The 18,022-nt window shown below is 33.3% G+C and overlaps 2 protein-coding genes across 3 annotated transcripts; one reads left to right on the plus strand and one right to left on the minus strand.

Moving 5' to 3' along the window:
• Nucleotides 1–2,562: 2,562 nt before the first annotated feature.
• Nucleotides 2,563–4,775, plus strand: LOC138897907 (uncharacterized). Its single transcript, XM_070183931.1, has 3 exons — nt 2,563–2,586; nt 2,730–2,811; nt 3,768–4,775. Exons 1-3 carry the CDS (start codon nt 2,563–2,565, stop codon nt 4,448–4,450), a joined length of 789 nt encoding a protein of 262 aa, XP_070040032.1. The 3' UTR covers nt 4,451–4,775.
• A 1,511-nt stretch (nt 4,776–6,286) lies between these two features.
• Nucleotides 6,287–14,400, minus strand: LOC104109183 (peroxisome biogenesis factor 10). 2 transcript variants are annotated; one of them, XM_009618411.4, is made up of 11 exons: nt 14,070–14,394; nt 13,951–13,982; nt 12,854–12,943; nt 12,059–12,153; nt 11,694–11,904; nt 11,111–11,180; nt 10,948–11,026; nt 10,199–10,332; nt 8,242–8,336; nt 7,195–7,283; nt 6,287–7,004 (listed from the first exon to the last, which is right to left on the minus strand). In XM_009618411.4, the coding sequence occupies exons 1-11, from the start codon at nt 14,263–14,265 to the stop codon at nt 6,902–6,904; spliced, it is 1,194 nt and encodes a 397-aa protein (XP_009616706.1). In that variant the 5' UTR covers nt 14,266–14,394; the 3' UTR covers nt 6,287–6,901. The 2 variants fall into 2 exon arrangements, with proteins under 2 accessions (XP_009616706.1, XP_070038673.1); XM_070182572.1 differs by lacking the exons at nt 6,287–7,004; nt 7,195–7,283; nt 8,242–8,336 and adding an exon at nt 8,348–9,471 and having other exon boundaries at nt 14,070–14,400.
• Between the last annotated feature and the right edge of the window lie 3,622 nt (nt 14,401–18,022).

Consider the following 18,022-nt stretch of genomic DNA (forward strand, 5'->3'; position numbering starts at 1 on the left):
TCGAGGCTCTTAAGCAACATGGGCCAAGTAAGCTAAAATTTATAGGCCCAATGACAATAGAAAGTAAGATGAGCATTTTCTTTAAAATCAATAAATTATCTTTTGTTAAATAAAATAAGTGGCCCAATACCATGAAAGTTTAACATAAGCTTACCCGGGTTTAATGTCTTGCATTAGTGAAAATTATTTTTAATAATAATAATTTTTTTTCCAGTCGAACAAGTAATAAATAAAAAAGAAGCACTTTTTAATTAATTTAAGTGATAGGCAATTTTAGGCACGTTTGAGATGTAGACCATGTGTTCATACACGGTCCTTGGTCGATATTTTTTTTTTTAATAAAGTAGTCATGTGTGCATTCCCGCTCCTTGACTTTTCAATATTAATTGTATTTAAACCATGTATACCGACACGTTCTTTATTTTAATACATATAATCAAATAAGGACTTTGTGTGCTTGCACGCTCCTAGGCCAAAATTATTAATTATTAAGTAGCTCTAGACAATAGTAACTTAAGGCAAATAATACACACTTTATCCAAAAATAATTCAAATCAAATTTTAGTCAATAAAAGCGACCGTGCTAGAACCACGGGATTCGGGGAATGCCTTACACCTTCTCCCCGGTTAACAGAATTCCTTACCCGGACTTTATTTTTGCAGACCAATAATAATAGAGTCAAATCTTCCTTTGATTAGGGATTCAAATAAAATGTGACTTGGAACACCAACAAAATCAATTCCAAGTGGCGATTCTGTAAATAAAATAATCCCTACTTAATTTTGTCACTTTAATTGGAAAAACTCTTTAATCCACACAATATTATTTTGCGGGTAGAAAAAGGGGTGTGACAATATTTATGTAGTTTTTAAATAGAGACAAATTCAACATTCATGAAAAATTAACAGTCTTAATTATTCTATAATCAGACATAAATGTATTATCTTAATATTCATATGTATATATAGACTAAGAAAACTTAAATTTGATATATAAAAAAGGGGCCAAACATGCACTACCAAAAGAGATAAATTTTGGCAATCAAAAAAATGCTACACACTGTAGAAGCTTACTACGCAGGTGTAGCTTCCCTCTCGTTCTTTTTCCTTTTTTAACTTCCAATTTCTTTAGTTCGTCAAAGATCATAATGGAAGTAAATAATTTCTGTTTACACAAGTCTAAACCCTAGATCAGTAATTAGTTAGAATTTATATTTAGCCACTTTTAGCACCCTATAAACAAGTTTCTCCCCATGGAACGGCGGCTTTTTAAAATTAGTGAAAAGTAAAATTTTTATAAAAGACCTTATACTTTTTTTTATTAGAATCACATGCTTATACACACACAGGCAAAAAAGTTAATGTTGCTATTTCTTTCGCACTTATTGTTTATAATGTAATATTTTTAAATGATATAAGCCTTTTAACTTCACATAGTAATATTATTATTTATATTAGTAAGGATAATTTAAAAAAATATGTTAGACATGTATTTACAATATGTTACCTTTAATATTAATTATTGTAAAATAAAATTTACTAATATGAAGATTTAAGTAGTTTAATTCAAAGTTCTAACAAAAATTTACTTAAAGAATAGGTAGTCTTTCTTTCTTTCTTTTTTACAATTTTTTTGTACTTCTTTAATTTTGCTGCAAACCTTAATATTGTCTAAACTAGAAAAAAAATCACAAGATTCACTATTAAATTTTTTTGAGGCCTCAGATTTTGAGGGCCTAAATCAAGGCTTTACTCGCCTCCCCTTTGAGCCACATGTCCACCCCTGACATTCCCGATCAAATTTGATAGTGACTTAATTAAGACAAGTCAACAATGACAAGTTAAGAACAGTTAAGGTAGTGAATGTATCATTCAATTAGCAAATATGAATGAAACTGATTGAACAGCACGTTCGTGGAACAATGGTCTCAATAAAATTGGTGGCCAAAAACTAAAATATATTAAAAGACTCTTAAGCTTCTTTCATAAAATTTATATAATAATGACACATAAAAGCCAATATTGTTTTGACTTAGTAGTGAGAGCGCAACACATGATGTGTTGTTAGGCACACGTCATGGTATTGAACTCTCCCCTATTCAAAAATATTATATTAAGTAAGAATGATAAATGGGTGATCCCATTATTCATCGAGTTTTGAATTCTTTAGTTAAAAAAGATATACACAAAAGAACTTGCTTTCTGATATATGGATATTGGATCAATAAAATGTGACAAAAAATAAGCTAATTTAGAGAATCTGAATTGAAATTAGAAAGTAAAATTGTGATAAACATGAAAAAAGACTATACATAGAGGAAGAAAGAATTGATGAGAAGGTAAATATATTATTTGATTTAACGAGAGAAAAAATTATTGTATTAATTCAGTTAATCCTAGCTCTACCAAATTAAAAAAAAAAAAGTTAACATTTCAAATCTTTTATTAATAATTATATAAATATAAATGATCTATATTATATATTAATATAGTAATACTTTATATTATTTTGGGATTTTAAGTATTTGGGGCCTCCTTACCCTAGAGCCGTCCTTTGTCTCCATGGAGCATGAAACTCCTAAACCGGTACTAATTTGTTCTTTTCTCCATTATTATTATTATACACCATCAAATTTTAGCCATGTTATTTAATTTGTGCAGTTCTACATAGTTTCCTTCTTCCTAGTTCAGTAGGTAAACTAGTTTATATTCTTCTTCTTTTGTTGCAGGATTGTATACTACAAATAAAGGCCATTGGTTGTTGCAATGTCTGTGCCAAAAAAGTGAGGAAAAGAATTCTTCGACTGGAAGGTACTAGCTTTTTGTTCTGGGCTTGTAGTACTATTCGTATTTTAGAAAATAAGTATAAACTGCATATATATATATATATATATATATATATATATATATATATATATATATGGTTTGTGCTTTACAAAGGTCTAAGGACAAGTTAAATAGCGTGTGCCGCTCTTGCTTGTCCAATAGCTAATGAAGTTCTTTCTATGTCGTTTGTCAAAATGATTGTTTGAAGACCTTTGGATAATAAAGCTACAGCCAGTAGATGAGTACAACAAACTCGTTCACCATATTATAGAGAAAAACAACTCTTTGCTGTGCTTTCTCATTTTTCCTTTTCGGGTTGCTGTTGAAAATAAACTTTGAGTTTTACAAGGTATCCCAAGGGGTGGGGTTGTTTTTCTCTTTTAAGATTAAAATGTAGGAATCTAAACACATGAAGAAAAAGCAAAAAGTAAAGGGGATTCAATGTCTACTCTATATACATAAAAAGTAATTTTAACCATATATAAGAGGATTCGGATGAATCATTCTCGCCTCTTAGCTTTGCTCCTACTGTGATGGTGGAGGTAATTGGTGGTAGTGACTAGTGCTAGTGATTACTGATAGAGACGGATCTAGGATTTAAAGATTCTGGATAAATTATGTCAGTATTTACTCGGCCTAGATAAAGTAAATGTTTTGTTAGTTTGAGCACCTCTGGACTTCGATTCGGATTACTTGCCTTAACTACTTAGTGATTTGAGGCTTGAACCAGACATGAAAAAATACAAACAAATGAGGCCTAAAAGACATAAAATGTAGTACATATTTTATTATTTTATAATGTGGTTGAGTTTTCGTCTTCAATAACACATGTGACCGACCATCTATTTTGGCTTTTATTCTCATATGGATGCATGTAGTTTGCAACTCCAGTCATGATCGATCATCTTTATTGACTCTTGGAGTTTTTGTTTTATGGACAGGTGTCTATTCAGTTGAGATGGATAGAGAAAGGAGATGGGTAAAAATAGCAGGCAATGTAGAGTCAGTCATGGACTACTTTACTCGAAGATCAGGAAAACTTACAAATGCAAAAGTCATATTCTATTGTTCCAAAGAGGCAAAAACTGATGTTAAATATCATGGCAAGAAGAATCAAAGAGATGAGTACACTCATGAAAATACTTCAATGGAAAATCAAGCCGAAAACAACTTGCCCAAGGAAACTCAAAACCCTTATAACGAATATCATTGTCACCAGAAGAATATTCCTAAAAACAATTGTCCAATGCAGAATAATTCCAGTGATACTCGAGAAAGGAATTACTACAAAAGAGAAGGTGAAAATTGCAATCAAGATTCTTCTACTCATACAACGGGTGATCATTATGCACCACGTAAAGATTGGGTCCATAGAGTTGAAAATTACGTACCACCGCCACCTAAAGAAGATCAATATCGATCTGTACGTGTTGACGATCGTGAATGCAAGTGTGAATTTCATGCTTGGAAGAGACAAGGAAGTAGTAGTAGCAGTGGTCGATTTGTTTTTGATCATAGGGTACCAAGGGCCGACATGCGTTCCGCCAGTGCGCGGTGGTTCAGGGAGGAGCCGCCTTTTATGCCGCTACCTCGGCCGCCGCTGGGACCATTTGCTTATAGATGATTTACCTATTGACACGACCTCGAAAAACCAAAGAAACTGCTCTTAGAAACTGACGAATCACGCACAACAATCCGTACTCCACTACTGCTCGAAATTACGTCAATGCTAGGCATGCTGTTGAAATTATGTGTTTGCTTTTTGCTTTCATCTTGTTGCACATTTTGATAGCCCAAGTATAGTCGAATGTGATGCCAAAGAAATTGTGCTTTCTTGTAACTCCTCGAGTGAAAATTTACAAAGTTTAGAGTAATTTTAGAAGATTGTTGTTTCTTGCTAAAGAGAAATTCCGATATTTATCTGGCTTGTATTAAGTGGCAAGTAAATTTAGTTGCTCTTTGCTTGGCAAGATAGTCTAGAAATTATGATAGTCCTTTTTATTGGGAACATGCTCCTAGTTTTACTGCAAACTTCTTGGTTTCTAAATTAGTTTAGTAAAATTCTTTGTTATATATATATATATATATATATATATATATATATATATATATATATATATATATATATATATATATATATATATATAGATTTAAGTTGAAGCTTGATGAGAGTGCTGTTATTTAGAAAAAATGCCGAGTACTTTTCCAAAATACGTACTTAGTCGCTGATAGTAGTGTTGCTGTTCGGACATAGCTGGAGTTAGAACTAGTTTCTTATATGTGAAAAGTTACTTTAGCTAATTACAATACCATCATAAGTCATAACTACAACACCCCCTTTTAAAGTTTTCTGTAGTTTATATCATCAGATATACAATTAAGATTAAAAAGAAATTCTCTTTGTTTTCTGTTTTGAGTGAGCTATTTTAGCAACTCATGCCTTTATTATCTTGCCTTTTCTTAGAGCAACTTTAGTCCTTTATAAGGTACTATGTTTTTGAATCAGTACATATGTTTTCACCATATCAAAGCGCGTAATATCTCATTTTGTTTATATTCCAGAGTTTATCTCGGCAATGGTTTGAGGATTGGTGATGCTGTTATGTTATTTAACTTCCAATACTTCTGTATGTGAAAAAAGTGTGTCTTAGAATGAATGGAAGTTTTGTCTGGTATGTATAAGGAGGTCAAAACTCAAAAGAGTATTTGGTCTGACAGTTAGAGACGATTCACCCAATTTTCATTAAATTATAAGCAGGAAAACTTTTCTTTCTCATCTTATAAGTAATAGTACTGAGTTTTGCCTGTGTATACTTTTACCCCTCTGGAAAATACTCATTTGTCAGAGAGCTACACGAATGTAGTACTATTTGTCCCACATTTTCTCATTATAATACTTGTCTTGAAGTAGCACATACATGAGTGAGGGACAGGACAGATCCACGACTATAAATTTTAGTTCAACCCCCTAAGAGTTGGTTCACTTGCTAAAATAAAATGAGAACAAAAAAGAAAGAAAATAAGAAAGGAAATGACTTTCATTGACAATCTTCCAAAACTGCTAAGCTCCAAAATGTGCTTTTCTTTTTCCTTCCTATATTACTTGGTTGATACTTTTGCTAAACAATAACTTAGAAAACATAATCAAAAAAATTTAAAATGAGTTTTAAGACGTGAGTGAAAAGTTTTCAAAAAAATAACAATAATAATAAATATGACAAAATAGAAGCAAATCTCTCAGCATTAACGAAATGATGCAGCTCGGCTTATTAACTTAGGTGATTCTTCTGCAGGGATCATCCGTTCTTTAATGTCTATTGATACTATCCTCTCAAATGTAAAGTCAAAATATGGTCTGGTAAATTCTTTTTCCAGGTATACTGAAGTACCGAGCAAATATTGCTAAGTAGACCAAGCAACGAAATGTATTTCTAATGCAATAGAAGTATAAAATGAGAAGTAAATAAAGGAAGGTGCATATTTTCCTCTTTCGGTTTAGAAAACCAGAGACAGTTAGCTGTAACACCTCCACATACTATAATTTTGAGGTTGAAAAAACTAATTTCTTTTGAATACCACAGGTGAAAATGTGTTTCGTCATACATCACAAATACCAGTCATACCTCAACAATGATTGATTCAGTCGCAACTTTATCCAGTCAATCTGGTCCCGAAGCATATGTAATATAGACGATATACGGAACAGCAGCAAAAACTTCTTATGAGGGAAATCCAATGCTTTTTCTTCAGTGCAAGACAAGTAGCGGTGTTGTGTAAGACGAGGAATGGCTGTTGTGTGCTTGCTTTCCATAAATGAATCTGCTACACCATTACATGGCACAAAAGTTAACCTCATTAACTTTAGTAAATCAATAGCAAAACTCTACTTCCTTCCACAGCTCACAACCACCCTTTTTACCCCATTATGGCTTCCAGCACCCGAAAATAAAAGAGATCCCACATTTCAGTATGAAGTACACAACTGTACCACTGAATGTTTTCTGACACATCGAGAACAGACCCGGCCTTGGTGATTTATTTGCAGATTTTTTTGCAATATCTGACCTATCCATGACTAAAAATCTGAATGATACAGACAAACTAAGCTTGAATGTGTTATAGGAGAACGGCAAAGAGGACATTCAGGCTTCTCATTGCACCACTCCATTATGCAGTTCCTACAAATAGTAGTCAAAACAAAAGGTAAGAGCATTATGTCGTTTTCTTCTTCTTTCATAATCTCTTATTTAGTTTTTCTGCTGTCTTCACATCTTTGCTCCTTTTTTTCTCTTTCTGGTTTTGGTTTTGCAGGGAATGAAAGGTCAACCAAAATAATGGGAAAAAAGAGAAACAGTCAGGAGTCAATACCAGCAAAACACATGACCACAAGGTGTGGCTGTTGGATCTTGGCGGCTGCTTAAGCAAAGCGTGCATTTGCTTGAACTGCTTCCTTGTGACTGAAACAACAAAAGAATAATTTGTTGGATTAGTTAAAATTAAGGCTAGAAAAACGTAAGATTAAGCTAGCAATGATGAAAAGGGGACCTAGGTAGGGGTTGTGATTAATCATTTGTAATTCCATGTGCTTGAGTACCTTGTAATGGAGAACAAGGGTATAATAAATAGCAGAAACAAAAAAGATGATTAGTCTAAGAAGGAGATGCATCAATGCATCTCCTTTAACTGCATTTATATGTTTGTGTGTGTAATATAACCTTCTCTTTTAAACTTTGAACCCTAAACCTCTCAGCCTTAGTAAGTAATGGTGAAGTTGAAAGTAATAATTGACATATTTGGCACATCATATACAACATAAATATTTAATTTGTAGGTATCCCAAATTATATTGTTATTACCAAGATTGCCAAGTGCAGCATGAATTATTTTGTTCAAATATCTTATTAGAAGACAATGTCAAACATGCTTTTACTATTTTTGGTTCTTTCATCCTCGAACTCACTACTGTCCGTTTGAGTGGAAAGACCTTACTAATCAATTCTATCAGTGTGAATCAAAATAGTGAAAATTTTCTATTTAAAAAAAAATAGAAGTTAATGTAATTTGACATAATAAAGCGTAGGTATTTTAAAATTTAGTTTTAAATATTAGTTGGTTAATGACTAAGATATGAAGGTCAAATGCTTTGACTCATGGAACGGAGACTTCTGCAATATAGAATAGAACTAGGGGAAGGTTATGGTAACTTTGTAAATTAAAAAGAAGGGTGCTTGAAGTCTGACAATTTAGAGTGGAACCCATTATAGAAGGCACAAAGTCAAAGTTATACTCATATAACCTTCAACTACTCTACTAGCAATTTTTGAATAGTGCAAAAGTGATAAAATTCGCTCTAGGTTAAATTTCCTAAATGAATTATGTAAAAAACTTAATTCTTGACAGTAAAACAAAATATACCTCTGAGGTTGATGTGGATTCAGCAACCAGCCCATACTTCTCAGTTTCAGCAGTAATTAGATTGCCTTCCTCATTTAAAACAGGTAAACCTCGGCCTAAAGGCACAAAGAGAAAAGGTTACAGCCAACAAGTGAAAAAGATACTTACCATAGACCTGAAGAAAGAAAAAACTAACATAGAAAGGCCAATGCAGTACCTCTCAATGGGTGGTAGACTTACTTTGATTAACAGCACTCTAGATAGCATTCCAACATATACTATGTCATTATTCCCTATGCCTAGCAAGGTACTGAGACAGCTTGACAAAATCAGGAGGAACTTTTTGTGGGAAGGGAACAGTAAGGAACACAAATTCCACCTTGTCAAATGGTCTAAATGCACAATGCCTAAGATACAAGGTGGACCGGGAATGTAGTATCTGGCTGCACATAACAAAAGTTTTACTAATGAAGTGGTTATAGAGATACTCTCAGGAAAACCAAGCACTTTGGAAAGAGATAGTCACAGTTAAGCATGGAGCCCAAAGCCATTGGTGTACAAAAATCTCCCGAGCCTCACATGGAGTTGGACCTTGGAAATACATTAGCAGACTCTGGGATGAATTCTATCAGAATGCCTACTTTTCTACGGGAAGTGGGACACTCATCAAATTCTGGAAAAATAAATGGCTAGGGAACTGTCTTCTAAAAGATGACTTTCCAAACCTCTATCAGATCTCTTGTGATCCTGACTCATCCATTGCTCAATACAGGGAAAACAACAGTTGGAACATTATTCTTAGAAGGTATATACAAGACTGGGAGTATGAGGAGCTGCTAAATCTACTGTCAAGGCTAGAGAATAATGGAATCAATGCTCATGCAGTGGACAAGCTAAAGTGGGGCAAGTCCAAGGAAGGTTGCTATTCTGTCAAGGCTGGATATACATCTTTGACAGCACAAAATGAAATGGTAGAAAGCTGGCCATGAAAGTTTATTTGGAGAACAAGAGCTCCTTTAAAAGTCACCTGCTTTTGTTGGACTGCACTACAAGATGCATGCCTCACTCAGGATAATCTAAGGAAAAGAAGCTTCCAGTTTGTAAATAGATGCTACATGTGTCAGAACCATGAAGAAACCAACAGCCATTTGTTTCTACACTGTCCAGTACTGCAGATGTGTGGAACATGTTTCTCTCACTTTTTGGACTCAACTGGGTCATGCCTCAGAACACCAAGGAAGCCTTTAGAAACTGGAACACATGGAAAGTTGATAAAGCCATCAAACAAGTCTGGAGAATGATCCATGCTAGTATTTTTTGGTGTTTATGGACAGAAAGAAATAGGAGATGCTTTGATGGTGTATCAACTCCAATTCACTCTATTAAGGCTAGGTGCTTAATGTTTCTTTTTAGTTGGCACAAATTGTCCCCTGTAGACACCCCTGACAGCTTTCTGAACTTTGTCAGCACCTTGGTCTTAGATTAGCATTTCTTGTATTAGAGCTGACTTAGTTCTTTTTGCTGTATTATCTTTTGTACTACTGCATCTTCTTGATGCCATCAATGAACAAATTACTTCATCAAAAAAAGAAAAGGCCAAAATGTTAATTTACGAGTGCATATTGGCAGACCTACAAGAGATGCATAACTGCAAAGATACAAAAAGTGAACTTGATGACCGTAACCAAATTTTGTAACTTTCTGACGCATAATCACTCTTTCTGCCATGATCAAATCTTCCAAATCATAGGAAACTGCTTTTTTGAAATTAATCTCCTTCTCTCCTCTATTAGTGTTGAAGCCTTAGTGACACCCTTGGAGCAGGTGATGAAAGTCCATAATGGGTACAACTATTCTTTTTCTTCACACAATAAATTATTTTGTATTTTGGAGTGATCAACATAAATAAACATTTAGCACATGATAATCGGAGAATGTCATGATTTCTTAGACCAAGAGACTATGCAAAATGTTTCACCTGTAGAAGTCTGATAGGTTCCAAAGGGTGCTTGTTGAACAGAAGCTGAAATGGATGATAAACTACTTCGCCTCAGACCTTCAGCAGCAAGAATACATAATTGAATTAGAAGGAAGACCCCTAGTATTTGATATCTGCACAACAAGAACATTTTGGCCACCCATTAAAGTCCAACTGACATCTTAATGAAGATAAGAGCCATAAACCACACTATCTTAAGAGATGACTATGTACCAGACAGAGGATCATCCACTACTTTGAAGTTTGATATAGAAAATTAAGCAAAATGGCCGGAAAAACTTTTAAGTGGTACATGAAAGTGAAGTAGCTGACTACCCACATCCCAAAGCACATAAAGCGGCAACACGTCCAATGTAAAATATTTTCGCAAAATTAAGCAGTCTTGCCATTTGAAAAACGGTACTCTAAATTTTTCCTTTAAAAATCAGGGAAAGATTAAAAAAAAGAACACAGGTACCTGGCAGAAAACTAATAAGCAATGATACAAAAATATTGTCCCAAGGTATACAAGAAGGGATGCCATCTTGGTCCAATGAAAGAACCATTTATGTGAAATTTGTTTTCCTCCACAAGAAGAAAAGCATGGAAAAATTATATAGCCAGAAAATCTACCAAATTTGGTCCGAGGGAAAAGTCACTTTTCAAAGAACAGATGCTAATGATGCAAAGAGTTACAGACAATAGACTTCATACAACTATTTCTGCAACAGAAGCTGGAAGCAATTTACCTAGGTCGTTGGTTCATAGGTTTGCCAATGAACACATAGCGAATGCCCGCAGCACGTTTTGATATATGATAATAAAATCCTGCCGTAAAAAGAAGTTTAATGACTTTCAGCATGTGTTTCAGAAACTAGCAGCACTTAAGTTTATTGTGGCAAATAAAGTCACCTTCAAAATAGAAGAACATGAGATTGGTCCGGATAACCAATTGCAAGACCTCACGAGCAAGAGGAAGCACCTACAAAAATCAGCAAGGATGTAACAAAAATTCAAAGTACTGCCCAATTATCTCTACATGTAAACTCTATCTTAGCCACTTTGGCAAGTTACATAAAGGAGTTGAACATGGCAGTCAGCAGCCCTGGCAGCTCCAAGGGGAGACCATCAGTAAATAGGGATTTATCGTGCTACGAGGCATTCTACTCAGGGTGGAAGTAATTCTAAACCTTTGTCCTACATAAATAGAATATCACAAACATTTATTTGTAATAATACTCCACAAGGCACCCCTGGCTTAACAATTGGCGAGTGCACAAGATTCAAAGAGTTTATCACCATCCAACAGTCTAAAATGTTCCAGGAAATACAAGATGTCATAGATGCTTCCTTAACTTAAGCAACTTTATTCACTGAGTCTGTGGATAACATATGTGACAGAGAATAGATATAAAAGTGAGAGAGAAACACTTCATTTAACACCCAGGCTTTGGCAATCTCACATAACAAAAAGCTTAGGAAGAAGGGAGCATACCGAAGGCCACCTTCGAACAGCATACAACCAGAAATCCCTTATCTTGGCTTTTAATCTTGAAAGAGCTGAAATTGAGGGAGTGGATGTTGAAGATGACTGTATCTCAACAGTCGCTGATGCCTCAGCTTCGTTGCTTGAAGTACGAACGTCCCCAAATATATAGCCGGCCATTGAATCAGTAAGGGTGATGCCACGGGAAGCTACTCTAGAACTGCAAAACACACACACAAAATAAATAAATAAATAACAAGGCAATAAATATTGATATGGTCTACAAAAATCATACACTAATAAAATATTGGCACAAGGAGAAGTAAGAGATGTGCATGTCTTTCTATGAAGTTTCCTACAAAATGTAGATGAACCTGACTCTTTCTGCAATGTATGGAACGGCTGACTGATAGAAAATAAAAAGAGCACGTCTTGCAGGTGTAGGGGAAAGCCCATATGGTCCTGCAACCTGTAATAGTAAACTGTAATGGGAACATAGACGCTTAATTGCACAGGAGAACAGCAAATATTTGCTGACGCAGTTTTGAATATCAAATGGTAAAATCGTATAACTTAGAACTGTGGACTGGTTTTGAACTCTACGTTCAACATTTTGGACCAAGACTTCTTAGCAGAAAAAAAGAATGTTCTAGACTAAAACTTCTCGATAAATATAACTGCTGAAGGAACCAATTACATGTAAGCTAGAACATCATTTATACAATGTCTAAATGCATGCTTGCGAACATTACAATTATGCTAGGAAATATATCCATGGACACATTAATCAAGAGAGAATATTATCCTTTCCTCCCTATCAAATAAGATACTCTCTGTTCCATTTTGTGTGGTATTATTTCCTTATTAATCCATTCCAAAAAGAGTGCCACCTTTCTATATTTGGAAATAATTTAACTCTAAATTTAACATTTTACCCTTAATGACATGCTTTTATAATCACTAAAATATCATGACAGGTTTAGAACCACAAGTTTCAAGGAACTTTCTATCGTTCTTAACTCCGTGCTGAGTCAAATTCCACACATAAAATTGGAGCGGAGGGAGTAGTAAAAATGAGTGAAGACAAAACCAAGACAAAAAAAGTAACGCCAAATGGCTCAGGATACTTTGTCCCGAGGCAGAAAGGGCAAAACATATACTCCCTGAACCTGAGTGATGTCACAGTATTCTTCTCCTAGTGTTTGCTTCCCTGCACCCGTTGTCAGCATATAATAGAGCATTTGCCCCAAGAGTTTTGCCTGAAAAAAAAAGAGGGCACCAAATGCTAGTATTAGGAAGTGATCGCTATCCATAGGGTATATTTTCTAGGTAAACAACTTACGAAATTAGAACTGTTAGGCTTCACAATTAAAACCCACAGGCTATCTTGCATGTCTTTTTGGCTCCACAATAGAAAAAGGAAAGTGTAAAGGAGGAGAGAAAACTAGTACAATTAGTTTTGTTGTTAGGTATGGTTGGAAGAGAAAAAATAAACATAATTCTTCTTTCCCGTCCAATTCTACAGCAAATAATTGAATTATGCATAGCCACTATTTGGGTAACATTATCAGTTATCTTCATAATATGCCCTCGAGATAAGCAAGTTGCTCTTGCACTGAAATCACATCGTTCGCTTGATGCTAGATCATTCTAATCATTTTAACTTCTTCTAATCAACTCATATCCAACGTAAAAGGAGTACACAAAATTTTCAACCCACTACTACGTCATTTTCTGATTGCCACCTATAGTTTTCTTTTATTTCTTTGATCTCCTAAGCTTACGAGGATGCCATATGGAACTCTAACTCTAACCACCTGGGCTTACCCCAACCAAAAGAGGACCAGAATGAAAAAAACATTGTGTGAAAGTTCACAGTAAAAGGTGAGGGTGACTCTTGCTGAAAAACTCCCAGTGGCAGTTTTCTGAATTTCCAAATTAGGTGAATACATTGGAATAAAATTCATTCTGACTAGTAATCAAATTCAGATACATCACTCGCCAAATGCATTTTGCAATGAAGTTCATTTCAACAAACAGAGTAATCAATCAGAGAAAACAAATCTCAAGTTACATAAAAGGTCCCTAATCCACTCAACAGTAACAAAAGTTAAAAAATTAAAATCGCTTATTTTGTTTTTCAACTCTTTAGATACAAAAAATAAATCTTTTTTCTTTCCTTATTTCACACTGCACATAGTCTAGTGAAGTTAACAACTCGGGACGACACAGTATTGAAGCATCAAAAGGAAAATTTGGGAATTACCTCATTCTGGTAAGCTACAGCGACTCTTGTACCTGAAAAAAACAGGAACTTACAAATTTCAGAAAGATATACAGTTACGAAGTGAAACTAACTAAGAAAAAGGGTGTAGTGATAGAGACCGAAGAGGTGACGGAAAGCATCACGGCAAGCTTCATAGACAAAGGAAGCATACTGGTCATCTTTCTCGGCGGCTCTCATAATCTCCGGTTGCGCCGCCAGTGGGAACCTCTTCACGCTGCCGGAAGTGGAGGCGCCGCCGCCGTCGCTGCTGTTTCCGACATTGGCTGAAATTCTAGCAGGTTCTTCCAATCCCATGATTCAGAATTCAGATAGTGTATATCGGTGTTCGGGAAGTGGATGCCGAAGCTGTTGACAAGTTTCTAACGTTGTCTTCCACCCCTCGAAACGACAGCGTTTTATCAAGGAGGCTTCACTACAATGGATTACATGACTTTACAACGTCATCAAAGTATAGTGATATTTTCATGTCTCTCCCAATAGTTTTATGCCAATAAAATGCCTCCCTAAGGTTTTTGAATTCGCGATAACCTCCCCAAATTTACCATATGTGCCTAATTATTTGCTTTGGTAGATTAAATTCTCGTTTTCCTACTATCAATAAGTATAAAATTATAATAGATTATCTAAATATTATTAAACTATTCATAACATGACGTGTTATTACTAAGTGACATTTCACATGTACAGTCAAATATCTCTATTACATCGTTATTTATTCCGAATTTTTTTTGCTGCTATAGTGAAGTGTTGTTATAGAGGACATATATTATAACATAATATAATATTCGATTTTCGAGAAAAATTCGACTTTTATGATGAATGTCTATTATAAAGGGATGACGTTATAAAGAGGTCTGACTGTATTTCTAGATTTAATGTTGAGTTCAAAAATATGATAAATATGAATATTGAGGTAATTCGATGTATTTGCATTTTCGTGTACATAGAAAAAGCTTTAATTAAAAGGTAATGGACATACTATTGTATACCCAAAGAATCAAGTATACCTTTTCACAAAGTCTTTCTCTAATTTTTTTTATTTAAGATAATTAACTTATATAACATAATTGATTTTACTTCTGTAAATCTATAGTTAAGAATAAAGAAAATCGAAAGAGCGCCATATCGACTTTAGTTATATTTTCGAATTTAAGCCTTTCTTACTTTTTCTTTTTACTGAGATAATTAAATTATTAGTATAATTCTCATATTCTCTGCTGATTTTTTCATTTTTGATATTACTTATTTTCTGCAAAATTGTTGTTGTTACATATCTCAAATAAGGAAAAGATATACAAAATATTTAATAGTAAGTCTTTCTATATAGTTTAATAAATATTAATCAACAAAAGTTTTTAAAACAAAAATCTAAAAAAAAGAGGTGTTAATCTTGAAAATAATGAATATTTGTCCTATTTTGCTAGCTTGATAAATGAAGAAATCTTCAAGATCCAACGATGAATAAAATCAATAATAAAGTTTTAAATTAATTATAATTACAATTTTATCTAAGATCAAATTCATTTAGAAAAGGTAAAAAAATCATAAACATTACGTGTTGAAAGTTAGTGTTTTATCAGATAGGTTGTGCATATATAAATTTGAGTTTAATTGTTATTAATAAAATAATTTATAAATCATAATTAAAATAAAAATCTTTTAGAGATTTGCTATAAAATCTAGATTTGGTTTTAATATTTTTTTTGTAGTATGTGTATTGAGTTTATATTTATAAGGTTCTAACTCTTTTTTATTCTAAATTGGTTAGATAAATTATTATTATTATTTTTATTTTTATTAATAAAATTGCTAAATCGAATAAACTATTTTTATTGTGAATTTTTTTATCCTAATGTTAATTAAGATCAAACGTTAACATCTTCTATGTCAATGTAAATTCGGTGTTATCATTACTTGTAAGTAGGAACTACTCGTATATGGTAGAGTACAAGAAAAAATTAACATTTTTAGAATAATTGGAATATCCAATTCAAACTTTCAAAGCTCCTTTCTTGCTTTTTTACTTTTTTAAATCAAGGGTTAAGATTTTTCAATTCTATGAAAACTCGTACTCAATTATGAGGAACTACTCATATATTTATGCTACAATAGAATGAGTAACATTTCTAGAATACAACTAAATCCCCTAAATATTAGTTCCTCTCAATTCTAGAATAGTTTTAACATCCAATTCTATGCCTTTTTTTAAAGCTTTTTTTTATTTAACTTTTTATTTGAAGGTCCTAAATATTAAGACTTCTTGTATATTTCAAAATAAAAAAAAATCAATACTAAAATTAAAGGATTTTAAAATCCTAAATATTAGAAAAATTATAAAATTACTATTTTGTCCAATATGAAACTCTATTTTAAAGGGTATTAAAGGCGAACGACATTTCGCTAAAGGCATTACTCATATATCCTAGGGTACATGCAAAAATAACATTCTTTTAGAATAATTGGAATATCCAATTTAAACTTTCAAAGCTCTTTTCTTGCTTTTTTTTACTTTTTTTAAATCAAGGGTTAAGATTTTTCAATTATATGAAAGTTCGTGCTCGATTACGAGTAACTACTTATATATTTGTGCTACAATAGAATGAGTGACGTTTCTAGAATACAACTCTAACACCCTAAACATTAGATCCTCTAAAATTTAGAGTAGTTTTAACACCCAAATCAAAGCCTTTTTAAAGTTTTTTTTTTAAAAACTTTTTATCTGAAGGTCCTAAATATTAGGACTTCTTATGTAATTCAAATAAGAAAGAATTTAATATTAAAATTATAGGATTTTAGAATCCCAAATATTAGGAAAATAAAATTACTATTTTATTCAATGTGAAATTATATTTTAAAGGTAAAAAAGGCAAACGACATTTCGTTAAATGTCTTCGTACTTTTAATATAGTATAGATAGATATATATAGATAAATATAGATATAGACTGTTGTTCATTTTTAATCCCTGAATGAGAAAAAAGGCCTACTTTAAAAATGAGAGATTTGCGTTTCCTAACCATTTAAGAGATTCGAAATTTTGACCTTCAGGGGACTTCTCATTTATTTCACTTCAACCGCATAAGAACTTTAACCAGTATATTAGAATGAAGTCCAGAGAACAATAAAAAAGAAAGAGAAAATTAGAAAAGCACCTAATATCAATATGGTTCAGTTAATTAAAGAATATATAATATATACTTTCTTTAACCTTGTATTCTGGGAAATAATCACCATAGGGTCTTGAGATCCAATCTTAAGGCAACGTCCATTCTATACAAATCGTGAGTTGATTTCGGCCTACACTTTGAGATTTTGTGGTAGCCCAATCTTGTTTAGTACGTGCACAATTCCTTCGCCTACAGTCCGACGAGTAGGGCCTCGTTGTCTCAGATAAAAAGAACCAAAAACAAAAATTAATTAAAATAAATCGCCGTTGCCGGGGATCGAACCCGGTTCACCGGCGTGACAGGCGGGAATACTCACCACTATACTACAACGACTTTGTTGTTAAGTGACATTAACTTATTTTATATATTCGATAAATAATGGGGTGTTTAACTCACCAACAAATCACCAATATATCACAAAAATGAACGCACCATAAAAGAAAAACAAGAATGTACCGCTCATGAACAACTGCTATATTATCAGCAAAAACTTCTAACACATCACTAGGGCAGACTTGGACTTCCAAGAAATGTCAGAGAAAAAAGAAATCAATCATTATTTTGGAAATGATTAAAGTTTTTTAAAAAAGGAATAAGAAGTAATTAAAAAAAAAGACTGGATAAGTTGATTAAAAAAAGAAAGAAACAGATTTCGTAGCAGTCTCCGATTGACCAACTACTATTGCTTGACTTCCCACCCTCTATACAGGTGCTAGAAGCATATATATAGAGGAGATAAAAGTGGTGAATGCAAGATTCACAGGAGAAGAGCTTAACAAGAAACCAGGGTTCAGCAAGTATATAACTGTACTTTCTGATATTTCTTTCGGAAAAACAATGTGAAGACTCTTATACTGAACTTTGTTCGAATTTTTTCTGCTTTGA

Source organism: Nicotiana tomentosiformis, chromosome 8 (assembly GCF_000390325.3).
Source record: "Nicotiana tomentosiformis chromosome 8, ASM39032v3, whole genome shotgun sequence".
Classification (NCBI taxonomy): Eukaryota; Viridiplantae; Streptophyta; class Magnoliopsida; order Solanales; family Solanaceae; genus Nicotiana; species Nicotiana tomentosiformis.